Raw genomic sequence first — 16,345 nt, forward strand, 5'->3', positions numbered from 1 at the left:
AGCCAAACCTTGACCCGGAAAATATAAAAAACTATCAGCCTATATCGAATCTCCCATTCCTCTCAAAGATTTTAGAAAAAGCTGTTGCGCAGCAACTCACTGCCTTTCTGAAGACAAACAATGTATACGAAATGCTTCAGTCTGGTTTTAGACCCCATCATAGCACTGAGACTGCACTTGTGAAGGTGGTAAATGACCTTTTAATGGCGTCAGACCGAGGCTCTGCATCTGTCCTCGTGCTACTAGACCTTAGTGCTGCCTTTGACACCATCGATCACCACATTCTTTTGGAGAGACTGGAAACCCAAATTGGTCTACACGGACAAGTTCTGGCCTGGTTTAGATCTTACCTGTTGGAAAGATATCAGTTTGTCTCTGTGAATGGTCTGTCCTCTGACAAATCAACTGTACATTTCGGTGTTCCTCAAGGTTCCGTTTTAGGACCACTATTGTTTTCACTATATATTTTACCTCTTGGGGATGTTATTCGAAAACATAATGTTAACTTTCACTGCTATGCGGATGACACACAGCTGTACATTTCAATGAAACATGGTGAAGCCCCAAAATTGCCCTCGCTAGAAGCCTGTGTTTCAGACATAAGGAAGTGGATGGCTGAAAACTTTCTACTTTTAAACTCGGACAAAACAGAGATGCTTGTTCTAGGTCCCAAGAAACAAAGAGATCTTCTGTTAAATCTGACAATTCATCTTGATGGTTGTAAAGTCGTCTCAAATAAAACTGTGAAGGACCTCGGCGTTACTCTTGACCCTGATCTCTCTTTTGACGAACACATCAAGACTGTTTCAAGGACAGCTTTTTTCCATCTACGTAACATTGCAAAAATCAGAAATTTTCTGTCCAAAAATGATGCAGAAAAATTAATCCATGCATTTGTTACTTCTAGGTTAGACTACTGCAATGCTCTACTTTCCGGCTACCCGGATAAAGCACTAAATAAACTTCAGTTAGTGCTAAATACGGCTGCTAGAATCCTGACTAGAACCAAGAAATTTGATCATATTACTCCAGTGCTAGCTTCCCTACACTGGCTTCCCGTTAAGGCAAGGGCTGATTTCAAGGTTTTACTGTTAACCTATAAAGCGTTACATGGGCTTGCTCCTACCTATCTTTCCGAGTTGGTCCTGCCGTACATACCTACACGTACGCTACGGTCACAAGACGCAGGCCTCCTAATTGTCCCTAAAATTTCTAAGCAAACAGCTGGAGGCAGGGCTTTCTCCTATAGATCTCCATTTTTATGGAACAGTCTGCCTACCCATGTGAGAGACGCAGACTCGGTCTCAACCTTTAAGTCTTTACTGAAGACTTATCTCTTCAGTAGGTCATATGATTGAGTGTAGTCTGGCCCAGGAGTGTGAAGGTGAACGGAAAGGCTCTGGAGCAACGAACCGCCCTTGCTGTCTCTCCAGGGCCGGTTCCCCTCTCTCCACTGGGATTCTCTGCCTCTAACCCTGTTACTGGGGCTGAGTCACTGGCTTGCTGGTGCTCTTTCATGCCGTCCCTAGGAGGGATGCGTCACTTGAGTGGGTTGAGTTACTGACGTGAACTTCCTGTCTGGGTTGGCGCCCCCCCTTGGTTGTGCTGTGGTGGAGACCTTTGTGGGCTATACTCGGCCTTGTCTCAGGATTGTAAGTTGGTGGTTGAGGATATCCCTCTAGTGGTGTGGGGGCTGTGCTTTGGCAGAGTGGGTGGGGTTATATCCTTCCTGTTTGGCCCTGTCCGGGGGTTTCTTCGGATGGGGCCACAGTGTCTCCTGACCGCTCCTGTCTCAGCCTCCAGTATTTATGCTGCAGTAGTTTGTGTCGGGGGGCTAGGGTCAGTTGGTTATACCTGGAGTACTTCTCCTGTCTTATCCAGTGTCCTGTGTGAATTTAAGTATGCTCTCTCTAATTCTCTCGTTCTCTCTTTCTCTCTGAGAACCTGAGCCCTAGGACCATACGTCAGGACTACCGGGCATGCTGACACCTTGCTGTCCCCAGTCCGCCCGGCCTTGCTGCTATTCCAGTTTCAACTGTTTCTGCCTGCGGTTACGAAACCCCTACCTGTCCCAGACCTGCTGTTTTCAACTCTTAATGATCGGCTATGAAAAGCCAACTGAGATTTATTCCTGATTATTATTTGACCATGCTTGTCATTTATGAACATTTTGAAAATCTTGGCTCTCTCTAATTTTCTCCTTCTCTCTTTCTCTCGGAGGACCTGAGCCCTAGGACCATACGTCGGGACTACCGGCCGTGGTGACTCCTTGCTGCCCCCAGTCCGCCTGGCCTTGCTGCTATTCCAGTTTCAACTCTTCTGCCTGCGGTTATGGAACCCCTACCTGTCCCAGACCTGCTGTTTTCAACTCTTAATGATCGGCTATGAAAAGCCAACTGAGATTTATTCCTGATTATTATTTGACCATGCTTGTCATTTATGAACATTTTGAAAATCTTGGCTCTCTCTAATTTTCTCCTTCTCTCTTTCTTTCTCTCGGAGGACCTGGGCCCTAGGACCATGCGTCGGGACTGCCGCCCGTGGTGACTCCTTGCTGTCCCCAGTCCGCCTGGCCTTGCTGCTATTCCAGTTTCAGCTGTTCTGCCTGCGGTTATGGAACCGCCACCTGTCCCAGACCTGTTGTTTCTCAACTCTTAATGATCAGCTATGAAAAGCCAACTGAAAATTATTCATGATTATTATTTGACCATGCTTGTCACTTATGAACATTTTTGAACATCTTGGCATAGTTCTGTTATAATCTCCACCCGGCACAGCCAGAAGAGGACTGGCCACCCCTCATAGCCTGGTTCCTCTCTAGGTTTCTTCCTAGGTTTTGGCCTTTCTAGGGAGTTTTTCCTAGCCACCGTGCTTCTACACCTGCATTCTAGCTGTTTGGGGTTTTAGGCTGGGTTTCTGTACAGCACTTCGAGATATTATCTGATGTACGAAGGGCTATATAAAATAAAATTGATTGATTGATTGATTGGTGTACTGTAGGGTGTACTATAGGGCGGTGTACTATAGGGTGGTGTACTGTAGGGTGGTGTACTATAGGGTGGTGTACTGTAGGGTGTACTATAGGGTGGTGTACTATAGGGTGGTGTACTGTAGGGTGTACTATAGGGTGGTGTACTATAGGGTGGTGTACTATAGGGTGGTGTACTATAGGGTGGTGTACTATAGGGTGGTGTACTGTAGGGTGTACTATAGGGTGGTGTACTGTAGGGTGTACTATAGGGTGGTGTACTGTAGGGTGGGGTACTATAGGGTGGTGTACTATAGGGTGGTGTACTATAGGGTGGTGTACTATAGGGTGGTGTACCATAGGGTGCTGTACTATAGGGTGGTGTACTATAGGGTGGTGTACTACAGGGTGGGGTACTATAGGGTGTACCATAGGGTGGTGTACTATAGGGTGGTGTACTATAGGGTGGTGTACTATAGGGTGGTGTACTATAGGGTGGACTATAGGGTGGTGTACTATAGGGTGGTGTAATATAGGGTGGTGTACTATAGGGTGGTGTACCATAGGGTGGTGTACTATAGGGTGGTGTACCATAGGGTGGTGTAATATAGGGTGGTGTACTATAGGGTGGTGTACTGTAGGGTGTACTATAGAGTGGTGTACTGTAGGGTGGTGTACTATAGGGTGGTGTACTATAGGGTGTACTATAGGGTGGTGTACTACAGGGTCTACTATAGGGTGTACTTTAAGGTGGTGTATTATAGGGTGTACTATAGGGTGGTGTACAATAGGGTGTACTATAGGGTGGTGTAATATAGGGTGTACTATATGGTGGTGTACTGTAGGGTGTACTATAGGGTGGTGTAGTATAGGGTGGTGTACTATAGGGTGTACTATATGGTGGTGTACTGTAGGGTGTACTATAGGGTGGTGTACCATAGGGTGTACTATAGGGTGGTGTACCATAGGGTGTACTATAGGGTGGTGTAATATAGGGTGGTGTACCATAGGGTGTACTATAGGGTGGTGTACAATAGGGTGTACTATAGGGTGGGGTACTATAGGGTGTACTATATGGTGGTGTACTATATGGTGTACTATAGGGTGGTGTACCATAGGGTGTACTATAGGGTGGTGTACAATAGGGTGTACTATATGGTGGTGTAGTATAGGGTGTACTATATGGTGGTGTACTGTAGGGTGTACTATAGAGTGGTGTACCATAGGGTGTACTATAGGGTGGTGTAATATAGGGTGTACTATAGGGTGGGGTACTATAGGGTGTACTATATGGTGGTGTACTGTAGGGTGTACTATATGGTGTACTATAGGGTGGTGTACTATAGGGTGGTGTAATATAGGGTGTACTATAGGGTGGGGTACTATAGGGTGGTGTACTATAGGGTGGTGTAATACAGGGTGGTGTACTATAGGGTGGTGTACTATAGGGTGTACTATAGGGTGGTGTACTATAGGGTGGTGTACTATAGGGTGGTGTACTATAGGGTGTAATATAGGGTGGTGTACTATAGGGTGGTGTACTATAGGGTGGTGTACTATAGGGTGGTGTACTATAGGGTGGTGTACTATAGGGTGGTGTACTATAGGGTGTGCTATAGGGTGGTGTACTATAGGGTGGTGTACTATAGGGTGGTGTACTATAGGGTGTAATATAGGGTGGTGTACTATAGGGTGGTGTACTATAGGGTGGTGTACTATAGGGTGTAATATAGGGTGGTGTACTATAGGGTGGTGTACTATAGGGTGGTGTACTATAGGGTGGTGTACTATAGGGTGGTGTACTATAGGGTGGTGTACTATAGGGTGTGCTATAGGGTGGTGTACTATAGGGTGGTGCACCATAGGGTACACTGTAGGGTATAGGATGCCATATGACTAGGTATCCCCCTTTCCCTTTCCATAGCGTCTGCTGGGAGCCTAGTGGTTAAGAGCTTTGGGCCAGTAACCGAAAGTTCCCTGGTTAGAATCCTCAAACCGACGAGGTGAAACATCTGTCGATGTGCCCTTGAGGAAGGCACTTAACCCTAATAGCTCTTGTAAGTTGATTTCGGTAAGAGCGTCTACTACAATGTAAATGTAAAACGGGACCCAGATCCCTTATATTACCTAATGTGAAAGTTCTGGATGTTGACGTTCTTGTAAGGAGCAGTCTTCCTCTGGCACCACAGAAGAAGACCCTCTTTAGCTGATGTTTCTGTGGGTGGATAAAACAAATCAAAAAGAAGTTAGTTAGTTCGGGCTCCCGAGTGGCGTCACTACAGACCCCGGTTTGATTCCCGGGCTGTATCACAACCAGCCGTGTTGGGGAGTCCCATAGGGCGGCGCACAATTGGCACAGCGCCGTCCGGGTTAGGGTTTGGCCGAGGTAGGCCGTCATTGTAAAATAATAATTTGTTCTTTAACTGACTTGCCTAGTTAAAATAAAGGTTAAATAAAAACATGTGCTGTGCCATGGTTTTAAATGGCACACTATTCCCAAGGGGCCCTTGTCTAAAGTAGTGCACTACATAGGGAATGGGGGTGCCATTTAAGACTCACTATTAACCTGGACTGTTTCTATTTAACCAGTTTGAACTAATCACATTTAACCAGTCTGAATGAATCACATTGTGGCTGTAGGGAGTTTTCAAATCAGAGTGGGAGTCACGTGTCATCTCTGAAACATCTCTGAAACATCTCTGAAACATCTCAAATCTCAAACATCTCTGATCTCAAACATCTCTGATCTCAAACATCTCTGATCTCAAACAACTCTGATCTCAAACAACTCTGATCTCAAACATCTCTGATCTCAAACATCTCTGATCTCAAACATCTCTGATCTCAAACATCTCTCACACATCTCTAACATGTCACGTCTCCATATAAAGGAAGATTTGTTTAATTAGATCAAAACACTAGAAGGAAGAATGTCTGTATTAGTTGCCATCGAGTCCCTCAGCCGACTGAGAAAGGAATTCACATCCTGGTACCTTCCACAGAGATGTCCTGGATGGCAAAGCGAAGGATTATGGTCCAGATCATTCCCAGGGTCATTTTAGCGTTGCCGTCGACGATCTCTGCAGGAGAGGAGAGAGACCATGTTGGTGTGAGTTTATATTTACAGTTTACTGTTTCACTATAGGCTTATGAACAGTATAGCAGGTTCACTGCTGGTGAAAGGACATCAATGTTCACCTGAGTTCATTTACAGAAGTTCTGGATCAATACGTCAATAGTTTGTCTGTGGTGATCTACTCTGTAGGCAGCATCAAACTAGCAGACTCTTTTGAGTCATTGCTCTCCGATGTTGTTGTTGATGATGCTTCTACACCTGCATTGCTTGCTGTTTTGGGGGTTTTAGGCTGGGTTTCTGTACAGCACTTCGAGATATTAGCTGATGTACGAAGGGCTATATAAAATAAACTTGATTGATGATTGATTGATTGATTGATGATGTGAACCCTCTCCTCCTACTCTCTCTAGGTCACCCTGCCGCTCCTCTCCTCCCCAAATGAATCGTATGTTTCTACCTCCTAATCTCAGAAAACACAGCTAGGATACACAGTGTATGTGTTACACAGTCACTGAACTGGGACGGTAGGTAGCCTAGTGGTTAGAGCGTTGGACTAGTAACCGAAAGGTTGCGAAATCAAATCCCCGAGCTGACACGGTAAAAATCTGTCGTTCTGCCCCTGAACAAGGCAGTTAACCCACTGTTCCTAGGCCGTCATTGAAAATAAGAATTTGTTCCTAACTGACTTGCCTAGTTAAATAAAGGTATTACAAATATTATTATTTTTAAACCTGTTTGGGTTCTGGAAGTTCTCCACATCTCACAGCAAACAAAACACAGGTCAAAAAATATGGCATCATCAGGTGAGGTAGGGTCATAAAGTTTAATGCTTAAAAAAAACACAATATTTCAAGACAATTTACCCCAAAAATATAATGTTTTTATAAACATGTCAAGATTAGGGATGGACTGAAAATGATACATCCATCTGGGGGAGGGAACGACAAATCTGCACCCTGTTCCCTAGGACCCTGTTCTCCAAGATCCTGTTCCCCAAGATCCTGTTCCCCAGGACCCTGTTCCCCAGGACCCTGTTCCCCAGGACCCTGTTCCCTAGGACCCTGTTCCCTAGGACCCTGTTCCCTAGAACCCTGTTCCCTAGGACCCTGCTCCCTAGGACCCTGTTCCCTAGGACCCTGTTCCCCAGGACCCTGTTCCCCAGGACCCTGTTCCCTAGGACCCTGTTCCCCAGGACCCTGCTCCCCAGGACCCTGTTCCCTAGGACCCTGCTCCCTAGGATCATGTTCCCTAGGACCCTGCTCCCTAGGATCCTGCTCCCCAGGACCCTGTTCCCTAGGACCCTGCTCCCCAGGACCCTGTTCCCTAGGACCCTGCTCCCTAGGACCCTGCTCCCTAGGACCCAGCTCCCCAGGACCCAGCTCCCCAGGACCCTGTTCCCTAGGACCCTGTTCCCCAAGATCCTGTTCCCCAGGACCCTGTTCCCTAGGACCCAGCTCCCTAGGATCCTGCTCCCCAGGATCCTGTTCCCTAGGACCCTGCTCCCCAGGATCCTGTTCCCTAGGACCCTGTTCCCCAAGATCCTGTTCCCTAGGACCCTGTTCCCTAGGACCCTGTTCCCTAGGACCCTGTTCCCCAGGACCCTGTTCCCTAGGACCCTGTTCCCCAGGACCCTGCTCCCTAGGACCCTGTTCCCTAGGACCCTGCTCCCTAGGACCCTGTTCCCTAGGACCCTGTTCCCTAGGACCCTGTTCCCTAGGACCCTGCTCCCCAGGATACTGTTCCCTAGGACCCTGCTCCCTAGGACCCTGCTCCCTAGGATCCTGCTCCCTAGGACCCTGTTCCCTAGGACCCTGCTCCCTAGGACCCTGTTCCCTAGGACCCTGCTCCCTAGGACCCTGTTCCCTACTCCCCAGGATCATGTTCCCTAGGACCCTGCTCCCCAGGATCATGTTCCCTAGGACCCTGCTCCCTAGGATCCTGTTCCCTAGGATCCTGCTCCCCAGGATCCTGTTCCCTAGGACCCTGTTCCCCAGGACCCTGTTCCCTAGGACCCTGTTCCCTAGGACCCTGTTCCCTAGGACCCTGCTCCCCAGGATACTGTTCCCTAGGACCCTGCTCCCTAGGACCCTGTTTCCTAGGACCCTGTTTCCTAGGACCCCGTTCTCTAGGACCCAGTTCCCCAGGACCCTGTTCCCTAGGACCCTGTTCCCCAAGATCCTGTTCCCCAGGACCCTGTTCCCTAGGACCCTGTTCCCTAGGACCCTGTTCCCCAGGACCCTGTTCCCCAGGATCCTGTTCCCTAGGATCCTGCTCCCCAGGATCCTGTTCCCTAGGACCCTGCTCCCCAGGACCCTGTTCCCTAGGACCCTGTTCCCCAAGATCCTGTTCCCTAGGACCCTGTTCCCTAGGACCCTGTTCCCCAGGACCCTGCTCCCTAGGACCCTGTTCCCCAAGATCCTGTTCCCTAGGACCCTGTTTCCTAGGACCCCGTTCTCTAGGACACAGCTCCCCAGGACCCTGCTCCCTAGGACCCTGCTCCCCAGGATGCTGCTCCCTAGGATCCTGTTACCCAGGATACAGCTCCCCAGGACCCTGCTCCCTAGGACCCTGCTCCCCAGGACCCTGCTCCCCAGGACCCTGTTCCCCAGGATCCTGTTCCCTAGGACCCTGTTCCCCAAGATCCTGTTCCCTAGGACCCTGTTCCCCAGGATCCTGTTCCCTAGGACCCTGTTCCCCAAGATCCTGTTCCCCAGGACCCTTCTCCCCAGGACCCTGCTCCCCAGGATCCTGTTCCCCAGGATCCTGTTCCCCAGGATCCTGCTCCCTAGGACCCTGCTCCCTAGGACCCTGTTCCCTAGGACCCTGTTCCCTAGGACCCTGTTCCCCAGGACCCTGTTCCCCAGGACCCTGTTCCCCAAGATCCTGTTCCCTAGGACCCTGTTCCCCAGGACCCTGCTCCCTAGGACCCTGCTCCCTAGGACCCTGTTCTCTAGGACCCTGTTCCCTAGGACCCTGTTCCCCAGGACCCTGTTCCCTAGGACCCTGTTCCCTAGGACCCTGTTCCCTAGGACCCTGTTCCCTAGGACCCTGCTCCCTAGGACCCTGTTCCCCAGGATCCATAGACACATTCTATATATGCTCCCAAAAATGTAATGGGTAAAGCATCTATAGAGTGTGCAAGGGTCTCTGGTCAAATGCAGTGCACTCAATAGGGAATAGGGTGGCACTTTGGACCAAGCCACCCTGTCTCCTGTCTCCTGTTACTAACCCCTTACCCCCATCACCTCATATGGCCCTCTGCCTGCCCACCCTGTCTCCTGTCTCCTGTCACTAACCCCTTACCCCCATCACCTCATATGGCCCTCTGCCTGCCCTGCCGCCTTCCATGAGCTGTAGCCTCTGTTATTAGTTTCCACCGCCTGAACTCCTGCCCCCGCCCCCAAGCCCCACCCCTCGTCCAGTCAAGCTGCCTTCAGCCTGCCTGTTAGCCTTCTAACAAGCCTAGGCTAACTGTATCCAGCCCCCCCCTGTCCTGCCCCCCCCCCCCCTCCCAGTCCCAGGGCAGCAGGGCCGTGCGTCCAAGAGGGGATTCCAATCGGCTAATCTGTCTGGAATGCAAGTCTGGTTTAGGCTCTTTTATTTTGGCTTTGCTGTGGATTAACTCCAGGAGAAGAAGAGAGAGAGAGAGAGAGAGACAGAAAGAGATCGAGAAAGATAGGGGGAGGGAGAAAGAGAGAGAGAGAGAGAGAGAGAGAGAGAGAGAGAGAGAGAGAGAGAGAGAGAGAGAGAGAGAGAGAGAGAGAGAGAGAAGGAGAAACAGAGAGAGAGAGGGAGGGAGAGAGAGAGAAGGAGAGAGATAGTGAGACAGAGAGAGAGAAAGATGGGGAGAGAGGAGGGAGGAGAGAGGGAGAAAAACATAGCGAGAGGGAGGGAGAGAGAGAGAAGGAGAGAGATAGTGAGACAGAGAGAGAGAAAGATGGGGAGAGAGGAGGGAGGAGAGAGAGGGAGAAAAACATAGCGAGAGGGGGGAGAGAGACAGAGAGAGTGAGACAGAGAAAGATGGGGAGAGAGAGGCACCAAGACTTCATCAAGGAAATAAGAAATAGAGGAATTGCCATCCTACAAGAAACATGGTATAGAGGAGCATGACCCACTGGTTGCCCTCTAGTTTACAGAGAGCTGGTAGTCCCATCCACCAAACTACCAGGTCTGAAACAGGGAAGGGACTCAGGGGGTATGCAACTTTGGTATAGAGCAGACCTAACTCACTCTATTAAATTAATCAAAACAGGAACATTTTACATCTGGCTAGAAATTAATAAGGAAATTATCTCAACAGAGAAAAATGTCCTTGTGTGTGCTACCTACATCCCCCCCACTAGAATCCCCATACTTTAACTATGACAGCTCCATCCTAGAGGGGGAGATCAATCATTTCCAGGCCCAGGGACATGCACTAGTCTGTGGAGAGCTAAATGCCAGAACTGGACAAGAACCTGACACCCTCAGCACACAGGGGGACAAACACCCACCTGGTGGTGTCAGGATCCCCCCCCCCCCCCCCCCCCATATGCCCCCCTAGGCACAACTATGACAAAACAACCAACAAAAATGGGTCACAACTCCTGCACCTCTGTCGCACGCTGGGTATGTACAGTTGAAGTCGGAAGTTTACATACACCTTAGCCAAATACATTTAAACTCAGTTATTCACAATTTCACAAAGTAAAAATCCCTGTTTTAGGTCAGTTAGGATCACCACTTTATTTTAAGAATCTGAAATGTCAGAATAATAGTAGAGAGAATGATTTATTTCAGCTTTTATTTATTTCATCACATTCACAGTGGGTCAGAAGTTTACATGAACTCAATTAGTATTTGGTAGCATTGCTTTTAAATTGTTTAACTTGGGTCAAACGTCTCGGTTAGTCTTCCACAAGCTTCCCACAATAAACTGGGTGAATTTTGGCCCATTCCTCCTGACAGAGCTGGTGTAACTGAGTCAGGTTTGTAGGCCCCCTTGCACACGCTTTTTCAGTTCTGCCCACAAATTTTCTTTAGGATTGAGGTCAGGACTTTGTGATGGCCACTCCAATACCTTGACTTAGTTGTCCTTAAGCCATTTTGCCACAACTTTGGAAGTATGCTTTTGGTCATTGTCCATTTGGAAGACCCATTTGCGACCAAGCTTTAACTTCCTGACTGATGTCTTGAGATATTGCTTCAATATATCCACATACCTCATGATGCCATCTATTTTGTGAAGTGCACCAGTCCCTCCTGCAGCAAAGCACCACCACAACATGATGCTGCCACCCCCGTGCTTCACGGTTTGGATGGTGTTCTTTGGCTTGCAAGCATCCCCCTTTTTCCTCCAAACATAACAATGGTCATTATGGCCAAACAGTTCTATTTTTGTTTCATCAGACCAGAGGACATTTCTCCAAAAAGTACGATCTTTGTCCCCATGTGCAGTTCTAAACCGTAGTCTGGCTTTTTTATGGCGGTTTTGGAGCAGTGGCTTCTTCCTTGCTGAGCGGCCTTTCAGGTTATGTCAATATAGGACTCGTTTTACTGTGGATATAGATACTTTTGTACCTGTTTCCTCCAGCATCTTCACAAGGTCCTTTGCTGTTGTTCTGGGATTGATTTGCACTTTTCACACCAAAGTACGTTCATCTCGAGGAGACAGAACACGTCTCCTTCCTAGGCGGTATGACGGCTGCGTGGTCCCGTGGTGTTTATACTTGCATACTATTGTTTGTGCAGATGAACGTGGTACCTTCAGGCGTTTGGACATTGCTCCCAAGGATGAACCAGACTTGTGGAGGTCGACAATGTTTTTTCTGAGGTCTTGGCTGATTTCTTTTGATATTCCCATGATGTCAAGCAGAGGCACTGAGTTTGAAGGTAAGCCTTGAAATACATCCACAGGTACACCTCCAATTGACTCAAATGATGTCAATAAACAGTATATTTGACTTTTCTGCTACCCTCTGAAATCTAAAAATGTCAAGCAGACAACTTAAGAAAAAAAGAGAAATGGTTTGATAACAGAATGCAAAAACCAAAGAAAGAAATTGAGAAACCAATCCAACCAAAAACATAGAGACCCGGAAAACCTGAGTCTACGCCTTCACTATGGTGAATCACTAAAACAATACAGAAATACACTACGGAAAAAGAAGGAACAGCATGTCAGAAATCAGCTCAATGTAATTGAAGAATCCATAGACTCTAACCACTTCTGGGAAAATTGGAAAACACTAAACAAACAACAACACGAAGAGTTATCTATCCAAAATGGAGATGTATGGATAAATCATTTCTCCAATCTTTTTGGCTCTTTAACAAAGAACAAACAGCAAAAACATATTCATGATCAATTACAAATCTTAGAATCAACTATTAAAGACTACCAGAACCCACTGGATTCTCCAATTACCTTGAATGAACTACAGAACAAAATAAAAACCCTCCAACCAAAAAAGGCCTGTGGTGTTGATGGTATCCTCAATGAAATTATAAAATATACAGACCACAAATTCCAATTGGCTATACTTAAACTCTTTAACATCATCCTCAGCTCTGGCATCTTCTCCAGTATTTGGAACCAAGGACTGATCACCCCAATCCACAAAGCTTTAGACAAATTTGACCCCAATAACTACCGTGAGATATGCATCAACAGCAACCTTGGGGAAATCCTCTGCGTTATCATTAACAGCAGACTCGTACATTTCCTCAGTGAAAACAATGTACTGAACAAACGTCAAATTGGCTTTTTACCAAATGACCGTACGACAGACCACGTATTCACCCTGCACACACTAATTGACAAACAAACAAACCAAAACAAAGGCAAAGTCTTCTCATGCTTTGTTGATTTAAAAAACAAAACAAGTGTGCAGTTAAAATTGGAAAAAACCACACACAGTTATTTCCAAAGGGCCGTGGGGTGAGGCAGGGATTAAGATTGAGCTCCAATCTCTTCAACATACAGTACAATCCGAAAGTATTCAGACCCCTTGACTTTTTCCACAATTTGTTACGTTACAGCCTTAGTCTAAAATTGATTAAATATTTTTCCCCCCTGATCAATCTGCACACAATACTCCAAAATGACAAAGCAAAAACAGGTTTTTAGAAAATGTTGCAAATTAATTATTAAAAAAAACTGAAATATTACATTTGCATAAGTGTTCAGACCCTTTACTCAGTACTTTGTTGAAGCAGCTTTGGCAGCGATTACAGCCTTGAGTCTTCTTGGGTATGCTACAAGCTTGGGACACCTGTATTTGGGGAGTTTCTCCCATTCTTCTCTGCAGAACCTCTCAAGCTCTGTCAGGTTGGATGGGGAGCGTCGCTGCACAGCTATTTTCAGGACTCTCCAGAGATGCTCAATCGGGTTCAAGTCTGGGCTCTGGCTGAGCCACTCAAGGACATTCAGAGACTTGTACCAAAGCCAATCCTGCGTTGTCTTGGCTCTGTGCTTAGGGTCGTTGTCCTATTGGAAGGTGAACCTTCGCCCCAGTCTGAGGTGCTGAGCGCTCTGGAGCAGGTTTTCATCAAGGATCTCTTTGTACTTTTCTCTGTTCATCTTTCCCTCGATCCTGACTAGTCTCCCTGCCACTGAAAAACATCCCCACAACATGATGCTGCCACCACCATGCTTCACCGTAGGAATGGTGCCAGGTTTCCTCCAGACGTGACGCTTGGCATTCAGGCCAAAGAGTTAAATCTTTGTTTCATCAAACCATAGAATCTTGTTTCTCATGGTCTGAGTGTCTTTTTGCTCTTAATTATAATCAGAGGGCTAATATTAATACTATGCATGCCAGTCTCTCTTGGCTAAGAGTTGAGGAGAGACTGACTGCATCACTTCTTTTTATGAGTAACTTTAATGAGTTGAAAATCCCAAAATGTTTGCATAGTCAACTTACACACAGCTCTGACACACACACTTATCCCACCAGACATGCCACCAGGGTTTTTTTCACAGTACCCAAATCCAAAACAAATTCAAGAAAGCGTACAGTATCATATAGAGCCCTTATTTCACGGAACTCCCTTCCATCTCATATTGATCAAATAAACAGCAAACCTGGTTTTAATAAACAGATAAAGCAACACCTCACGGCACAACGTCTCTCCCCTATTTGACCTAGATAGTTTGTGTGTGTATTGATATGGAGGCTGTGTGATGTGTGATGTTTTTAAATGTGTGTAGTTCTGTCCTTGAGCTGTTCTTGTCTAATGATGTTCTGTATTATGTCATTCTGTATTATGTTTCATGTTTTGTGTGGAACCCAGGAAGAGTAGCTACTGCTTTTGCAATCCTTTTTGCAATCCTAGTCCTAATGAAATACCAAAATAGTAAAGTGTAAAAAAGGGGGTCTGGGTAGCATTCGATTAGCTGATTAACTAAAGGCTTGGGGGAATAGGCGCTGTTGTGATGCAACCTGTCAGGATGCTCTCGATGGTGCAGCTGTAGAACTTGTTGAGGATCTGGGGACCCATACCAAATCTTTTCAGTCTCCTGAGGGGGAATAGGCTTTGTCGTGCCTGCTTCACGACTGTCATGGTGTGTTTGGACTATGATAGTTTGTTAGTGACGTGAACGCCAAGGAACTTGAAGTGATCGACCCACTCCACGACAGTAACGTAACGTCGATGTGAATGGTGGCGTACTCGGCCCCCCTTTTCCTGTAGTCCACAATCAGCTCTTTTGTCTTGCTCACGTTGAGGGAGAGTTGGTTGTCCTGGCACCACACTGACAGGTCTCTGATCTCATCCCCGCTGTTCTCATTGTTGTCGGTGATCAGGTCTATCACCACTGTGTTGTCAGCAAACGTAATGATGGTGTTGCCGTCATGGGTGAAGACTAAGCGTAAACCCCTGTGGGGCCCAATGTTGAGAATCTGTGTGTCAGACTTATGTTGAGAATCTGTGTGTCAGACTTATCACCTGGGGGGGGGGGGGGGGGGGGGTCAGGATCTAGTTGCAGTCCTTAGCTTAGTGATGAGCATTGATGGCACTACGGTGTTGAATGCTGAGCTGTTGTCAAAGAACAGCATTCTCACGTAGGTGTTCCTTTTTTTTTTAGGTGGGAAAAGGCAGTGTGGAGTGGAATGCGTCATCTGTGGATCTGTTGGGGTGGTATCAGTTTGGAGTGGGTGTAGGGTTTCTGGGATGATGGTGTTGATGTGAGTCATGACCAGCCTTTCAAAGCACTTCATGGCTACAGACGTGAGTGCTGCGGGGCAATAGTCATTTAGGCAGGTTACCTTGGATTTCTTGGGCACAGGGAATATGGAGGTCTGCTTGAAACACGTAGGTATTACAGACTCGGTCAGGGAGAGTTGAAAAAGTCAGTGTAGACAGTTGCCAGTTGGTCAGCGCATGCTCTAAGTACACGTCCTGGTAATCCTTCTGGCCCTGCGGCATTGTGAATGTTGACCTGTTTAAAGGTCTTACTCACATCGGCTACGGGATCACACAGTAATCCGGAACAGCTGGTGCTCTCATGCATGGTTCAGTGTTGCTTGCCGTGAAGCGAGCATAGAAGGTTTTAGCTCGTCTGGTATGCTCGTGTCACTGGGCAGCTCGCGGCTGGGTTTCCCTTTGTAATCTGTAATAGTTTGCAAGCCCTGCCTTATCTGACGAACGTCAGAGCAGGTGTAGTAGGATTCAATCTTAGTCCTGTATTGACGCTTTGCCTGTTTGATGGTTCATCAGATGGCATAGCAGGATTTCTTAGAAGCGTCCGGATTAGTGTCCCTCTCCTTGAAAATGGCAGGTCTAGCCTTTAGCGCAGTGCGGATGTTGCCTGTAATCCATGGCTTCTGGTTGGGATATGTACGTACGGTCACTGTGGGGTTACTGATGTGGTATACTCCTCAAAGCCATCGGATGAATCCCGGAACATATTCCAGTCTGTGCTAGCAAAACAGTCCTGTAGCTTAGCATCCGTGTCATCAGACCACTTCTGTATTGAGCAAGTCACTGGTACTTCCTGCTTGAGTTTTTGCTTGTAAGCAGGAATTAGGAGGAAAAAATGATGGTCAGATTTGCCAAATGGAGGGTGAGGGAGAGCTTTGTATGCGTCTCTGTGTGTGGAGTAAAGGTGGTCTAGAGTTTTTTTCCCCTGTGGTTGCACATGTGACATACTGGTAGAAATTAGGTAAAACAGTTTTTCTGCTTTAAAGTCTCCGGCCACTTGTTTGTTTATGGCCTTATACAGCTCGTTGAGTGTGGTCATAGTGCCTGCATCATTTTGTGGTGGTAAATAGACATCTACAAAAAATATAGATGAAAACTCTTGGTAAATAGTGTGGTAT

General features: G+C 47.1%; 1 protein-coding gene across 3 annotated transcripts in view; it reads right to left on the bottom strand.

Annotated features, from left to right (window-relative positions):
- actn1 (actinin, alpha 1) overlaps positions 1-16,345 on the bottom strand; it is a gene marked incomplete in the record, with an annotated part of 133,230 nt that overhangs the window by 72,170 nt on the left and 44,715 nt on the right. For all 3 annotated transcript variants that reach the window (XM_055862479.1, XM_055862478.1, XM_055862480.1), the window contains 2 exon segments: positions 5,096-5,183; positions 5,962-6,048. In XM_055862479.1, coding sequence (XP_055718454.1) covers positions 5,096-5,183; positions 5,962-6,048 — 175 coding nt within the window.

Source organism: Salvelinus fontinalis, chromosome 15 (genome assembly GCF_029448725.1).
Source record: "Salvelinus fontinalis isolate EN_2023a chromosome 15, ASM2944872v1, whole genome shotgun sequence".
Classification (NCBI taxonomy): domain Eukaryota; kingdom Metazoa; phylum Chordata; class Actinopteri; order Salmoniformes; family Salmonidae; genus Salvelinus; species Salvelinus fontinalis.